Source organism: Grampus griseus (genome assembly GCF_964374135.1).
Source record: "Grampus griseus genome assembly, chromosome: 6".
NCBI classification, from domain to species: Eukaryota; Metazoa; Chordata; class Mammalia; order Artiodactyla; family Delphinidae; genus Grampus; species Grampus griseus.
Genome location: NC_139000.1, coordinates 7,287,724 through 7,303,133, shown reverse-complemented (window position 1 = coordinate 7,303,133; position 15,410 = coordinate 7,287,724). Strand labels below are relative to the sequence as shown.

At 47.3% G+C, this 15,410-nt stretch overlaps 1 protein-coding gene across 6 annotated transcripts in view; it reads left to right on the top strand.

Annotated features, from left to right (window-relative positions):
• The first annotated feature begins 2,741 nt into the window (after positions 1–2,741).
• Positions 2,742–15,410, top strand: part of SPTAN1 (spectrin alpha, non-erythrocytic 1) — a 60,389-nt gene continuing 47,720 nt past the window's right edge. For 5 of the 6 annotated variants that reach the window (XM_082656195.1, XM_082656199.1, XM_082656198.1 and 2 more), the window contains exons 1-3: positions 5,468–5,566; positions 13,453–13,692; positions 14,665–14,790. In XM_082656195.1, coding sequence (XP_082512321.1) covers positions 5,534–5,566; positions 13,453–13,692; positions 14,665–14,790 — 399 coding nt within the window. In that variant the 5' untranslated portion in view covers positions 5,468–5,533. Of the gene's footprint in view, positions 2,844–5,467; positions 5,567–13,452; positions 13,693–14,664; positions 14,791–15,410 lie in introns of those variants that run through there. The other variant, XM_082656197.1, reaches the window with a different exon arrangement.

The window sequence follows — 15,410 nt, the reverse complement described above, 5'->3', positions numbered from 1 at the left end:
GTGTGTGTGTGTGTGTGTGCGCGCGCTTGTGTGTTTGTGTGTTAGAGAGAGAAAGAGAGAGATTCTCCCAGGGAACGTGGGCAAGTAAATTGCCATGGCCAGAGTATGTGAAAACATCATTACAGTTAGTTTCCCAATGGTTGACCTCTCGAATGACTCAAAAAGGTATTGGGACTACCTAAATGCCTAAGCTTAGGGCACATATCAAACCTTCCTAGAACTGCTAGAATAGAAAAAGGAGCTTGGGGGAGTTCCCTGGTGGCCTAGTGATTAGGATTCCAGGCTTTCACTGCCGTGGCCCAGGTTCAGTCCCTGGTCAAGGAACTGAGATCCCACAAGCCGCAAGGCACAGCCAAAAACACAAAAAAGAAAAAGGAGCTCGGAATTCAGTCCTAACTGTACCCCCACCTTTGCAAGAGGCTGGGATGGACATGATTAGATTGGTTACAGAGCCGCTATGCTACCCTTTTTTGTTTTTGTTTTTGTTCTGAATGAGCGGCTCTCAGAAAACAAAGAAAGCCAGTGTCTCCTTTATCATCTCCTTCCCCACACCTAGCAGAGTGTCAGGCATATGGTGAAATTGGTGGGAGGTGAGGTAGGCAGACAGTAGAACACAGGAAGAAGGGCTTTCTAAATGTCTCATTTCCAGTGCCAAATGCGGACGGGGTGGGTGACTGGGTGGGCACTACACAGGGCTGGAGGCACTGGGTTTTGGCCACGTTTCAGATCAGACAAAGGATCGACAAATAAGACTGTCATTTCTGTATCAATACAGAAGCTGTCTCTAAGATCTCAAATCTGTTTTGCGCCTGGTAAAAGCAAAACCCCCATTTCACTAGGAGGCCAGATTGATATAAAAGAAAAATCCTTCCTTTTTGCAGCTTCTGTCCACAGCCTTGAGCCCCGTTCTTTGCTGGAGCAGACGGTCTTGGAAATTTTGGAGAGCTATGATTGTGTTAGCCATTTTGTACCCAGAGCTGAGTATTTGGTTCAACATTTTGCTGCTACCCACTGGAGAAGACGCCATCAGCTGTTCCCAGAAAGGCACACCCCAGGCAGGAGTTACCCGGTCCTGTTTTCTCTACATGGAGGATTGCAGGAAATGCCTCTCAGCTCCTATGTCTTTCCTCCAGATTCTGTAAAGCCGCTTCTGTGGCCACTCCTTTTCTTTTCTCTGCACTCTGGTGGAGTAAGGGAATGGTGGTGGTGGTGGGGGGGGGGTTCCTCATTATCAGGGCTCCAGCCGGAGCAGCTCAGAAACCCGATTACAGATCCCAGGCACAGGGAAGAAGCCAAACTACTGAGGATCAAGAAGCTCAGGGCTGGGCCCGAGGCCAAGTTCTGGTGCAGTGCCTAGTGCCTTTATATTTATTTAAAGGGGAGAGTGCTTGGTAACCAGGAGGCTGAGGCCTTCCTGAGCTGCAGAGCTCCTGGTCTGCCTGACTGCACAGGAATGACCTGGATGCTACTCTATGGCTGTCGCCCAGCTGTCATGGGGGTGGGGAAAGGGCGTCCTACTTGAGGGCTTCTAGCTACAGAGCCAGGCCCTTAAACTGCTAAGACTATAAGGAACAGAAATTCCAGAAATCCTCTGTTTTTCTTTTCTCAGCATTCCAGCATCCACCATCACAATGCCTCCCTTTCCTATGGCAAGGCAGTATAGCACACTGTTTAAAAGAAGGTTCTGACTGCCCGGATTCAAATCCTTGCTTTTCCTCTTGCTAGCTGCCTGACCCAGGGCAAGAGACCTAGCTTCCATGTCAGGGCTCCTCTGTAAAATGAGGAAATAATACCTAAATCATAAAATTATTGCAAAAGGATTTTTTAAAAAGGTAACACACATAGCATAGTGCTTGGTACATAAGGAAAGGTCAATTAATAATGGCGAGAAGAATCAATGTCTCATTTATAGAATACAATTAATGCATCCTATTCCACTGCTGAGCTGTCCGAAAGCTTTTGATGTAAGAATATAAGAAATTATTAACTCTTCAAATCTCGGAATGACAGACATAAACACCAAATTAGTCGGTTTTATTTTTTATGATCGGATTCGGCCTTTTCTTACCACCTTCTCAAACCCGGAGCCCCAAATCATCCTCGGTTTCTTGACCCCAACTCCCACCAGAGAAGGCTGACTTGGGGCCCCGGCACCAGCCTTCTCCTAGGGAAAGGGGGAAGGAGGAAGAGAAACACACGGGTGATCTCACCCTTTGGGACTGGGCGTTTTTCCGGCTGGGACGCGCAGCATCCCCAGCCAGACTGCGGCGATGGCCCTGCCCCGCCCTTCGCTGCAGTCCTGGAAGGGCTCCCAGGGGCGGAGGGGTGGGCTGCCGAAGATTCTCTGCAGGGCGGGGAGGGGCAGGATTGGAGGATTCCAGCTGCGGGGAGGGCGGTGCGGCTGGAGCGTCTCTGCCTGCCTGGGCGGACGCAGCGACTCCACTGCACCATCAACCCCCACCCCTGGCGCGCGCACTACTCCTTCCCCACCCTGCCGCGTCCCTCCCGGGGCTCGACTCTTCCGCCGCATCGCCGCTTCGGCTCCTTCCGGGAGTTCTCGGCCCTTTCCGCCGGGTGATCGGGCAGCGAGCAGGCGGGAGCTCCGCCCCCTTTGGTTGGCCGGCGCTCGCCCCCGCCCCTCGCGCCGCGCTGCGGCGCTTCCCCCGAGCTCGCGACCGCCCGCCGCCGGAACGCGCGTGGCCGCCTATAAAAGAGGCGGGGCGCGCGCGTCGCCGCCACTACCCGCTGCGGAGCGAACAGGGAGGAACGGAGGCCGCTGAGCCCCGTCGGTTCCTCCAGCACCCCCGGCCCGACGCACCCACTGCCCCCACCCCCAGGAGCCGGTGAGAGGGGGAGCGGGCGAACTCAGGGCGGGAGCGAGGCCCGAGGGCGGCCGACCCCTGGGCGGGGAGCCGGACGGCCCCTGGGGCAGGGCGGGGCCAGCGCGCGGACAGGTGAGCCCGGCCGGCCTCGCCGCTCCCTCCGTCGGGCGGGGAACCGGGCTAGCCGGCCGCGACCGGCTTGTGGTGCGTGGGCTGCTGAGGAGCCGCCGGGCCGAGCCTGGGCGCCGGCCGCTGGAATGTCATTGACTGGGCGGAGGGGGCGGCGAGGCCGCCGGGTCCTTCCCCGCAGCCCACCCTGGCTGCGGCCCCGCCCTGCTCCATCCGGCTGCGGCAGGTGGGGCGGGGGCTTCCTGGTCCGGATCGTTTCTCCAACCCCCTCTCCGCAGAGCGCGCTTCCCCCACCGCCCCCAATCCCTTCCCTCAGTGGGGAGCGACTTGTGCAGCTCCTTTTCTCAAATCCCCACCAGCAATGCCGGCCCAGCCCTTGAAGGAGAAAAATCCGGGAGTAAAGGGCTCTTTGACCTTAATTTCATCCTGTGTGGCGGTTCTTGGCGGTTCTTCTCTGGACGGAGAGGTCCGAGACCGGCCATCTCCGTTTCTTATCTGTAATAAACATATTTTTCTTTCCCAACTGTGATTTGCGTGTAAATAGCAGGTAGGTGCGGCGCTTGCTTTGTATGCGACCCAAACTGAATAACTTAATAGCTTAGAGTTCTTTTTTTTTTTCTTGCCCCGAGACCGGGTCTTTCGAGTCAAGGACATAATTATTATTTGTCAAAAATTTTACAGCCATGCCGGTGTTGAATGATAGAGCAGCCTTTTGTTTGAAAGCAGTCCCTGCGAATTTCATTAGATGCTTCCCAAAGAAAATTGCTTTTAAAAGTCTCTGAGGGACTGGGTTAAAATGTATTTTAAACAAAGGGCTTGTCAAGGTTAAGGGTTGAATATGTTTTAAATTAAAAGCTTGAATAGCTCAGGAAGCTGGGTTGAGATGATGCTTGAACTGCCCAACACCTTGTCAAATCTCTTTTGTATAATAGATCCTAAACTATGTAGGCCTTTGTTCTGTCTTCATCATGGCATATTAGAAAAACTTACCATGATGGCTGTTAGGGAAGAAGAGAAGAGAGACCATATGAAATATTTTCAGAATGTGTTGAGAAATTGCGTCGTCATAGCAATTGGACTTAACTAAAACAGAATGTGTCAAAGATGGAAGGGTGGGAGTGTCTGCAGCCAGGAAACAGAAAACCTGAAGAAAAGCGGTGGGAACACTCAGCTGTATGAAGCCATCGAGCCAAGGTTCCAACTCATCAGACTAGTCATGTATTTCCCCTTTTGTCTGCAGCTAATGTCAGCTTTTGAAAGGTCAAATTGAAGTCCGAGTTTCAAAAATGTGCTGCAGGAAAATAAAAAGGTGCTGCAGTAAGGGCCTCTGTGCAGGAAATTAACAGTAAGCCTTTTTTAGTAACTGGGCCAATATTACTCAGAGGGACCCTCAAAGTGTGTTAGCTGTTATCCAGGGACCTAGATGGAGAGCCGAGACTCAGAAGGTGGATTTGCTCTCTGCTGGACAGGTGTGAGGCAGACCTGCAGTAAACGGTCAGCTGGGGAACATTCTCCGATATGCTTTTGGTCTTTGGCAGGGCGTTTGTAGGAATTGAATAATTAGCAACATGATACGTCACAGGCTCACAATATGAGCTTGTCAAGCAATCTCATGAACAGGTTTAGGTGCGGAGAGCTGTTTTTAAGTATATCTTTTGGTTCCCTGGGTGAGACTTTCCTCTGCTCTTCCTTTACCCGCCTTCTTCCCTTGGGCGCGGGGGCGGCGGTGGGGGGGGGCGGCTGCAGATGCTGAGAAGTGGGTGTCAGGAGTAGTCCACAGTCCTGTCATTGCTGAACCTGCACTAAGGACAGTGGGCACGAATCCGGCCTTGTAATCAATCCTCCGTGGGCTACGCGAGGACTCTGCTAGTCGTGCGGTGGGTCTGCTGCAGCCCGTCAGCTGTAGTCGGAGTAGGTGGAAGAATGCAGCACCCTGATGGCAAATGCCGACCCCAGGAATGCAGAGGAGGCCCACAGGACTGATCGCTTGGGGCCAGTGGGTAGAAGCAGCTGCGCTGGTATTTCCCTTCCTCCGCTCTTGTATACTCCTCTTGTATGGGTTTTGAACAGGAAATAGTATTTTGTGAAGGAAGTGTCCCAGTAAACTAGGCCCAAGGTCGATCTTTGTAGCTTGAGTTCGTTCTTGCTTCTGATGACTTCACGAAATTATGCTGTTTTATTACTGAATGGAAGGGGGTACAGAAATCATCTAGTACTGGGAATCTCAGCTAATGTATCGGAACGTGGGTTGGGGGAGTGCACGTCTAGAAAAGGGATATTTAGTATTCAGGATTATTTGAAAATTGGGAAACTGAGACCCAGAAGAGGGTATGACATGGCCAAGGCAGCGCATCTGCTCAGACCAGAGAACCTTGGTTCTTTCTGCATTTTCAATTCCTGGTTTAGAAGCTCTGTAGAATGAGAAGGGCGCTGGGAAAATAGTTAAAATTTGATTTTTACCTGTATTCATATATTTTTAAAGACCTGTTGTCTTCATTGGGAAATTATCGTGTTCAGTTTGCCCTTAGAAGCTTGTTACCTTGCTCTTCGCCCTCCCTCTTCAGACGCCACATTCCTCCATCATGCTGTCATCATTTCGTAAACGCAGAGTCCAGGTATTTGACCAGCATGCGGGAAGTGTGTTACCTTTTCGGTTTTGCCTGGCTTGCAGTGAAGACACATGTGTCAAAGAGGTTGAATGATCCAAAGAGAGGGGGAAGAAACCCCTCCTGCATGACCTGTTAAGCAAATTGGTTAGGGTTTGGGCTTTTGTTTGTTTTCTTTGGTGTTACATGAACAAAAGTCTTAGTAGATTTATTCTAAAATTTCCAAAGCCTTTGTTTTTTTACCTTCCTCTCTTTAAGGCATGAATATATTAATTTCTTATCACCCTACTGGTGTCTGCATGTACTGTTTGCTAATTTTTTTCATTGATGGTTACTTGGTTCTTAAAAACCAAGGGACTAAACACATTATCTTAGATATTTAGAAAAAGTAATCTGAAAACATGTAAAAATAGTGTTTTTCAATTTGACAAGTATCGTAAACTTGGGTTTGTTTCCTGTTTCCATTGATTTACGTTTTTTTGCCACAATCCTTATAATGAAATGGAACTTGGATTTTCTTGTTTATAAAAAAGCTCACTACCCATGTTTTTATTTGTGTACAGTTTTTACGTGTTTGCTAAATTGGACCTTTTTCAGAAAGAAAAATGCTTAAAATTAATGTCTTGATATCCCATAAGCAGAAGTATAAGCTCTGCAAATTTCTAGTGATTATGGGTGATAAATCCGAGGCAAGCCCTTTTATAAATCAGGCTGGTTAATTGTTTAAACAAGGTTTATAAAAATGGGCACGTTATACCTTTTTCCTGTTTTGAATCTCAGTAACAATATTTTGCACTTAAACACCTCTCATCTGGATTTTACAGGTTATAAAAGGTAAGTAGCAGCAAGGTAGTGTTTGGGAGGCATTCAGGAGTAAGTTTTCTCAACCTTGCTTGGCGTTTCTGGATTTTGATGCAGTACAGTATGAATCTTTTGCTTCTTTAAGCTAAATCCCTGCTCACCTCCGCAGAATCCTGCTAACAAGTTGAAATGAATTAATCAATTTGAAGGCTGACGTGCAGATCTACAATCCTGATTGGAATGCGGTTTAAGCAAAAATATTTCTGTTTTTTCCATGGTTAAAATTCTTAATTTATATATCATTTACCTCTTTGCTTACCCTCAGGTCTACCACTAAAATCTGCAGCTGAGCTGGTTTTGACTTAATTCACTTAATCTGAGAATCAGTTGGCATCAGATTTTATGGTGCTCACCAATTCTTTGGTGCTTTGTTCTCGGGGAGCCCTTCCGCATCCGTGAATGTAGTTCTCCTGCTTTGGAAATGTAAAATGTGCTGGCTTTCTAAGCCGGGGAAAAAGGGCATTGTTGGTTCTGCACCTTTGGGCTCTGACTAAGCAACAAAAACAGAACTGATGGATGGTTCCTCTGACATTTTGCTCTGGGTGATCTTTATGAATTTTTCCATAGAGCCAAATGCTCTCTTCATCCTGTTAGTCCTGAAAATCCCTTTCCCTGCAAACAATATATCTGAGTCCTGCCTGAGGTCTGAATTCATCTTGCAGTGTTCCAAACGCCCCTGTCTGCCACATTCAGCTCGCTAAGATGTCGGCACTCCCAGACCTTTGTTTCCAAATAGGCACTCCTCTTGTCTTCATGACAGTTTTACTGTCTTCTGAGGTTCCAGAGGGAAACTCTTGACTAGTGAATTCTTCCACTCTCCAAGATCTGCGTGAGGGTGTCCTAAGCTACTCACTCACTGCAGGTGCCAAGTGAGCAGAGTTGGAAGCATTTGACCTTTGGTTTGAAAGTGTGTGTCTCCACAGTCTTTTCTGTTGCTTAACAGTGTTCTTCCCACCCACTGCCTCTCCCCGCCCTCCGCAGACAGACACCTCCCCTTGCACAGTGGTCTTATAGCTTCTGTGGATGAGGGTAAGGCTTTAAAAACTTCCCTAAGTACATAGCAAGAACTGCCTCGGACAGCTGTCTGTTGGCAGTTGTCAAGAAGACAAAGATATTAATTAATGGCTGGCTTCTTTTGTAGGAATCATTTTCCATTGATAATGTGTATAAGTTGGTGTTGGTTATGAGGAGTCATTCTCATGCATGACTTTGGATTAAACCAGAACTTTCTAGCCGAGATTCATATCTTGGCTTTCTTCTCAGAGATCTAGCTGTATTGTAAGAATACGGACAAGTTCTTTTTATTTATTACAGTAGAGGACATAGCTGTAATTCCTGTTTTATCCTCTGTGCTCAATTCACATTACTTGCTGAATGATGCAGCTCACATTTTGATGCTGCATTGCAGCAGCATTTAAAAATAGCCAGTCTTCTCTAATAATTATTTGCCAAAATATGACCTTTTTTCTTCAGTTCCCTTAAATGGGAAGCTGTCCTTAAACAGAGAGTACATTTAGGCCTTCGTCTCCCCTCCTTCATTAGCCACAAACATAGACCTGATTGACAAAATCAGAGTTGAGGTAAGCAGTCAGTTGATTGCTGTCCTGGAATGTGGCTCCTTTGCGGTTTTTAGGCAGTCAGTGGAATAGCTAGATAGGCTGGTATGGTTGGAGATTTTTTTTTTTTATGGCACATTTCCCAAAGTCTTCCTCTCTAGCTCTCAAAAGGTGTTAATCCCGTTAAGGCTGGGAACAGCCCAGGGCATTCTTTGTGGAGTCCACCCTATCAGTCAGCTGCACATTTCTGGCCTGGGGTGGAGTTCTTGCAGTGTGCAGCAGCCTCGGGGAACACGGTGCACACAGGCAGAGTCCAGAAAATTCCACTAACTCTCACAGAGTTTTGGGTGAGAGGTCGTAGCACCTTTGGATGGCAGTAGTTCTTTGGAGATAGGAGATTTTCTCCTGTGTTTAATGTAGTCTGTGGAAATGAGCCATTTAGGAGCAAAGAGAAACTGGAACTTGTATAGAGACAGCTCCCTATCAGGAGAAGGGGTGGGGAGGAACTGCCGTTACCCTGTCATCCTTGGCTCCTGTAATCACGCAAATGAAAACTCTGAGTGCCCACAGCAGTGGGAGAGCACTGCTGACTTTCAGATGCCCAGCTCCCCGGAGACAGCCAGTTGTGACTTGGCCAAGCTCCCACCTACTGGCGTCAGCTGATCTACTGCAGGAAAGAAAAGTCCATTATTGCCTGACCAAAGCACTTGGTATAGAATTGACTTGTTCTACTTCACTGGGGTGACAAAGAGGGCCTTTTAGGTTGGTTAATTTCAGCAGGGCCTCGCTGGACTGTCTCCCTGGATTGGTAGGGTCAGATCAGCAAGCGCAACCCAGGCCGAGGGGCTCGCTCAGGGGGAACCTTTTCAGTATTATTATGTCGGGAATTCTTTTTTCATCAGAAAGGGCTGCTTCCGAATGTGATCGTTTAGAGATTTCCCTGGCAGCTAAAGGAAATGCAGTGAATCCTGTCATCTGGGGCGGCAGGACAAACGCCATAGACATTCTAAAGACTGAGACATCTTGTAGAAAGGCACATACAGTGGAGCTGTTGTTACATGCATAACTGGCTATACATTCCTTGGAAATTTTATAAGCAAGCGAATTAGACACACAGTTTCCTACTGTTTCTCCACCTAACTGTTTCCGGAGAGATGAGAACAAAGGAAGTATATAAATTATTCTTAACACCAATTGTTTACTAACTTTAAGAAGACTCAATCTTAAAAACATTAATTTTGATTTTTTTTAATGATTCATATATGCTCCTTCCCGCTTTTTCCCCCCCTCAAGTGGGGATGGAAAAGATAAGAGGTAGTAAAGGGAATTAATAAATAACTGAACAGCCTTTAATGAAGAGTGTGTCAGCTCCGATCATGTTAAGAATCACTGGTTCTAGCATGCTGGTCTGGGAACTGGAGCATCCTGGGTCACCCTGGCTCTACAACTTGCTTATTAGATGATCTTTTGTCTCCTGACCACTTAATAATGAAGTGACAGCAGTTTCTCTATTTCTAAGCTCAGAGTGTAATTGACTGTCTAAATGTGTGCTGAGTTCTGTGGTCAGAGAGTAAGATAAGGTCTCTTTTATAGTCCCTTAGGAACTCTAAATTCCCTAGAGAACTTACAAAAACGCAGGGAGAAGACAGTAATCACGTGGCAGAATGTGACGTGAAGTTGCTCTAAGGGGGCCAGAGAGGGAGTGAGGGCTTCTGATTCAGGGCTGCAGACAGGACAGCGTAGTTGCTTTAGACTTGGAGGGGTTTGAATGGTATTAATGGTCGAGTTGGGAGTGGGGGAGAAGAGAACATTTCGGCCAGAGGGAACTTTCTGGTTTGGGAAGTGGACCTGCCCCGGGCCTGTAACTTGGGCTTGATGAGGGAGTTTGATGTAAGGTATGCCTGGAGCAGGTCACGCAGGTGAACGAGTGAATCGTAAATGTGGCCGGACCGGTAGGGATTCTTGTCAAGATCCCAAAGAGGCTGATGTCCTAGGGCGGCAGCGTAAACCAGAACGGCCCTGTTCTTAACAGACATTTCCTTTGTCAAGGTTACCCTCAGTTTTTGGGTTTAAGGACTCTCTTGAAGCCCATTTTAAGAACAGAAACTATTTTTTTCAGACACAGCTATCTATGGATGATACAAAATTGTGCCTTCCTGAACTCAATTTCCCCAAGGTCCCACCCTGCCAGCGTGAAAAGAGCGGTTATCCGAGTGCGGACCACCCAAGCTCAGTAATTCAGGTCTGGTCATTAGGTTGACGCCCCGTGTTGTAGCTTCAGTCAGCACATTCCAGCTGTTCATTCAGCCACCAAATCTAGCTGTTACCTGGCCAGAATTCCAGTTTGACGATACAGAAATGAAACTGGGGTGGACTACTGAGCTCTCTCCACCCTTCACAGAGGAGCTCAGAGCTGCTTCTCCAGCACTCAAACAAACATTTGTTAATGACATCTGTCTGCTAGAAATCGGGATACAATTGGGACTTCCCTGGTGGTCCAGTGGTTAAGACTACGCCTTCCAATGTGGGGCATCAGGGAGCTAAGATCTTGTGGCCAAAAACCAAAATGGAGAACAGAAGCGACATTGTAACAAATTCTATAAAGACTTTAAAAATGGTCCACATTGGGCTTCCCTGGTGGCGCAGTGGTTGAGAGTCCGTCTGCCGATGCAGGGGACACGGGTTCGTGCCCTAGACTGGGAAGATCCCACGTGCCGCGGAGCGGCTGGGCCCGTGAGCCATGGCCGCTGAGCCTGTGCATCTGGAGCCTGGGCTCCGCAACGGGAGAGGCCACAACAGTGAGAGGCCTGCGTACCGCAAAAAAAAAAAAGGTCCACATCAAAAAAATCTTTAAAAAAAAAAAGAAAGAAATCGGGACACAACAACAAAGATTACATTGCTCAGTCTCATTATACCGTGAGAAGTATGTGCAAGTGCTTTGTAAATCTGCAGAAAAATGTGATTAAATCAGAGAAGGAGGGAGGGAAGGAGCCGTGAGGACAGCTTGGTAAGGAGGCCAGATCCCTGCAGCTTCCTCATTTCAGCTCCTATTGAGACATGAATGGGAGTTATCCGGACCGAGGAGAGACAGAACATTCTGGGCAAAGGAAGCCTGAGCAACTGACTTGGAGTCTTTAGAGAGAATCACGTGTTTGGGAAGAGAGTATTTCTCTGTGCCAGGAAGGTACGGGGCATGGGTGAGACATATCAGTCAGGTGTGCTGGGCCGGGGCATGGGTGAGACATATCAGTCAGGTGTGCTGGGCCAGATTGGAAGGTTCAGCTAAAGAGGTAGATGCTTTCCTCTCTCAGAAGGGAGTGATGAAAGGTTTTAAAGCATGGGAATGACGTGGCAAAGAATATGTTTCTTGTTATAGTCAAACAAATACATTGGACTTTGTGGGAGAAAACCAATAAAGATAAATGGTTAATATGTGGAGAGTAATTTGGAAGGAATGGTGATAGGGCTAAAATCCCCTCACGTTCTCTCCCTAGGAATCTAGGTCTCTTCATAGAAAAGATAGGCCTCAGAGTTGGCTAGGTGCAGTCGATAACTTTTCTTGACACCTCTTAAAGCTGCTTTTCTCTCTGAAGAGCTGGAAACTTTGCCCCGAGCTTAGCAGTGTTGTTTATCTCACAGCTGGATGGGGGCAGGGAGTGGGGGGCACACAGTGGCCTCCAGACCTAATCCTTAGCCAGCCTCTCCTTTCCCATCGGCTGGGCCAGGCGAACAGGGTAACGGGAAGAGCTGTCACATATGTTTCCTGGGCAGCACAGTTTTTATGTCTTGTATAAATTATGGAACAAGAGCTGGAGAGACCATCAGCTTATCTGGTCTGCTTTTTTACCGGGTCACAGACCCTTCTCTGTAGAACGTAATTTTAAAGTTAGAAGAGTCTTGGGACCATCTCATTTTCAACTGGTGTTTTCAGTCATTCTGGGAAATTGAGACACAGAGAGGGAAGGCAGCTCGTACAAGGTCACATGTTACTGACAAATTTACATGCTCTTTGTCATTAGTGTGTACCTGTTTCCTTCTGTGCGTCCTTCCTTGGTTAGAGGATAAAATGGCTTATTCCTGAGAGAAGAGCAGGGAGCATATTCTGGGTTTGTCCCATAAATAGGTCAGATTTTCTTTTGACATTAAAGGTTGGTGAAACTGTCCAGATCTGAGAGTTTAAAGTTGGGGTAGATTGAGTGCTATGGGGAAGTACCACCTACTCAATTAGCCTGTGTTTATTGTTAACTGGAGCAGGTAAGAGTCAGGTAGGATAAATCTTTCACCACACCTTTTTTTTTTTAAGATACACTGTGATTTTCTTTTAATTCTGTGCATTCGGATGAAGCAAAGCCTGTTCATTGCCCAGCCTGAAGGAGATTGTAGGATTGACTTTTTGGGGTGACTGAGAAATCCACTACTTTAGGTAAATCCAATTGGATTTTGATGTTAAAGACTCAGTTACTGGGCTTCCCTGGTGGTGCAGTGGTTAGGAATCTGCCTGCCAATGCAGGGGACACAGGTTCGAGCCCTGGTCCGGGAAGATCCCACATGCCACGGAGCAACTAAGCCCGTGCGCCACAACTACTGAAGCTCACGTGCCGCAACTACTGAAGCCTGCGCACCTAGAGCCCGTGCTCCACATCAAGAGAAGCTACAGCAGTGAGAAACCCGCACGCCGCAACGAAGAGTAGCCCCCGCTCACCACAACTAGAGAAAGCCCACACGCAACAGTGAAAACCCAACGCAGCCCCAAAAAATAAATTAATTTTAAAAAAAAGACTCAAGTTACTTGATAATCATTCCCTTTTCTTCAGTGAATAACAGGCTGAGATCTAGAAAGGTAGAAAAGCTGAATTAAGAATAAATGTTTTCGGGCTTCCCTGGTGGCACAGTGGTTGAGAGTCCGCCTGCCGATGCAGGGGATGCGGGTTCGTGCCCCGGTCCGGGAAGATCCCACGTGCCGCACAGCGGCTGGGCCCGTGAGCCATGGCCGCTGAACCTGCGCGTCTGGAGCCTGTGCTCTGCAATGGGAGAGGCCACAATGGGAGAGGCCCGCGTACCGCAAAAAAAAAAAAAAAAGAGTAAATGTTTTCTAATCTCCACACCATGAAATGCACAGACCAGATGAAAGGACTGTTGAATGGATTTCTCAGTAATTCTCTGAGCTCCACAGTTGGTGTTTCCTTTGAATTCTCAAGGCTCTGTAGAATTGACAGTGTAAACCATAGTTCTCCCCTTCACATTTCTCGCCTGGCCTCATTGCAGTGTTGGTGAGGCATCCTCTGAGGGGCCCACTTGGGCAGCCATTGTTTATGAGGGAATGGGGCCTGGGCTTCACTCTTAGCTCCTGAGAAGGGACCACTTTCAATTCATTTGTCTGCTCAGGCTCTCATAATTCTTTATTTCCTTCCAAGAGGCTAATGCCATTAAGTCTATTTTGGTGTCATGTGCTTACTTCAGGACTTTCTGTCTTTTCAGAAAATGGACCCAAGCGGGGTCAAAGTGCTGGAGACAGCAGAGGACATCCAGGAGAGGAGGCAGCAGGTCCTGGACAGATACCACCGCTTCAAGGAGCTTTCGACGCTTAGGCGCCAGAAGCTTGAAGATTCGTACCGATTCCAGTTTTTCCAAAGAGATGCTGAGGAGCTGGAGAAATGGATTCAGGAGAAACTGCAGATTGCATCTGATGAGAACTATAAAGACCCAACCAACCTGCAGGTGTGTCTGAGGTGCCTCCCAAAACTCCAGAGCTCAAATGTCTTGGCCCCGAATTTATACAGAGCTAATTATGACCTTGAGCGATTGAATGTAGATCAGACATAAGGAAGGACTAACTCACTATTCTGAAAAGCCCTTAGTGGTTGTATTAGTGAGCATGAATGTGGAATCCTGCAGGTTTTAATTTATCTTTTGTGGATGCTTTAAGCCGATGGTTCTCAACCCGCTGCCTTACAGCCATTGGTGATCCTTCATCATTTTTCAGGGAGGGTCTGATTTGATCTCTTGGAATATGTGTTTTTGAGAAAGGTATGCTAACAGTGTTGTTGCTGGTGAAAATTTGTATAGCTGTTTAAAAAAAAAGCCTTTCTTCTTGTTGATTTTGGTGAAAGACTTTTTTTTAGCAAGTGGAACAGTGGTTGTACCCATGGTTTTTTTACTATGCCAAAGTCGTCTGAGAAGAGAAAATGATGAACGCTGGTTTAGGTACAGGCCCTGCCCAGCTCAGCATGTGAGTAAAGGGAGGTATTAAGAAGTGGAATGTATCAAATCAATCAAAGAGTATGGTTTCTAAAGCAAGCTAAAAGAAGTCATATCATGAATGAATGTGAATGGATTCGTCAAAGATAAACACTACATGCTACGCAGCCTCTCAGTATGGTTCTGTATTTCTAAAAGGGATTGGATGTCCATAAAGGCTCATTTCCAGATACACAAGAAAATTACGATATCTTATAGCATCTTTTGCTGTCTGCAAAGCTGTGGTCCTAGATGGCCAAGCTTTCAGAGGGCAAGTATGGATGCAGGCAGAGCATTTGAGTAATTGAACCGGTAGGGGGATGATTGGGAGGCTGAGTGAGGCGTCCATAGAGAGAGGGAGTGGGATGCAGGAGGGGAGGAATAATAGGGAGCTGGGCGCAGAATGACGCGTGCCGAGGAGCACGTATGGCTCATTTCACGGTCCACCGACAGGGCAAGCTGCAGAAGCATCAAGCCTTTGAAGCTGAGGTGCAGGCCAACTCGGGAGCCATTGTGAAGCTGGATGAAACTGGCAACCTCATGATCTCAGAAGGGCACTTTGCATCTGAAACCATCAGGGTGAGTAAGAGCCGTGCCTGGTGTGGATGGCCTTCCTCTCTGGTAGAGGAATGTGGATTCATGCTTACATGTAAATTTGGGTTCCTAAAAAGATAGATTTTTCTAGCCTTTTAAAGGAATTTGTGAAGTATCCTGATGGAGTTACCAACTCCTGCTTTTGTAATATGATGATTGAGTAGGTCTATAAACAAGCGTTTGTGTACTCAGTGAGGAAATTAATGTTCTTTTTGTAGAACAAATTAAGATGCAATTAGACTTCAAAGAAGACTGCATATATTAAACTTCTAACATTTTCAGATGGTAATTGGATGGGAGAGCATATTAGTGAAATTGGTGAATTTGGGGATTAGGACACAAAGATAAATAGGATTAATCACAGACACTATAAAGTTCTCTGTCGGAAAGCTTGCTCTCTGGATCTTGGTACCTTGCCCCAGGAGGGATTTACTGAGGTCTGGTCAGCAAGCCTGTTAAAGGTCCAGCTGTGAGGAATGACGTGTGGTACCTGTTGGTCGGTGACCGTGGCCATGTAGCTTACTTTGAAGCAGGAGTCCTCAGACTTGGTCTGGCTTGTTTGGGTGCCATTTGTCGAGGCTGGGGCAGTAATTGGTCTCTCTCTG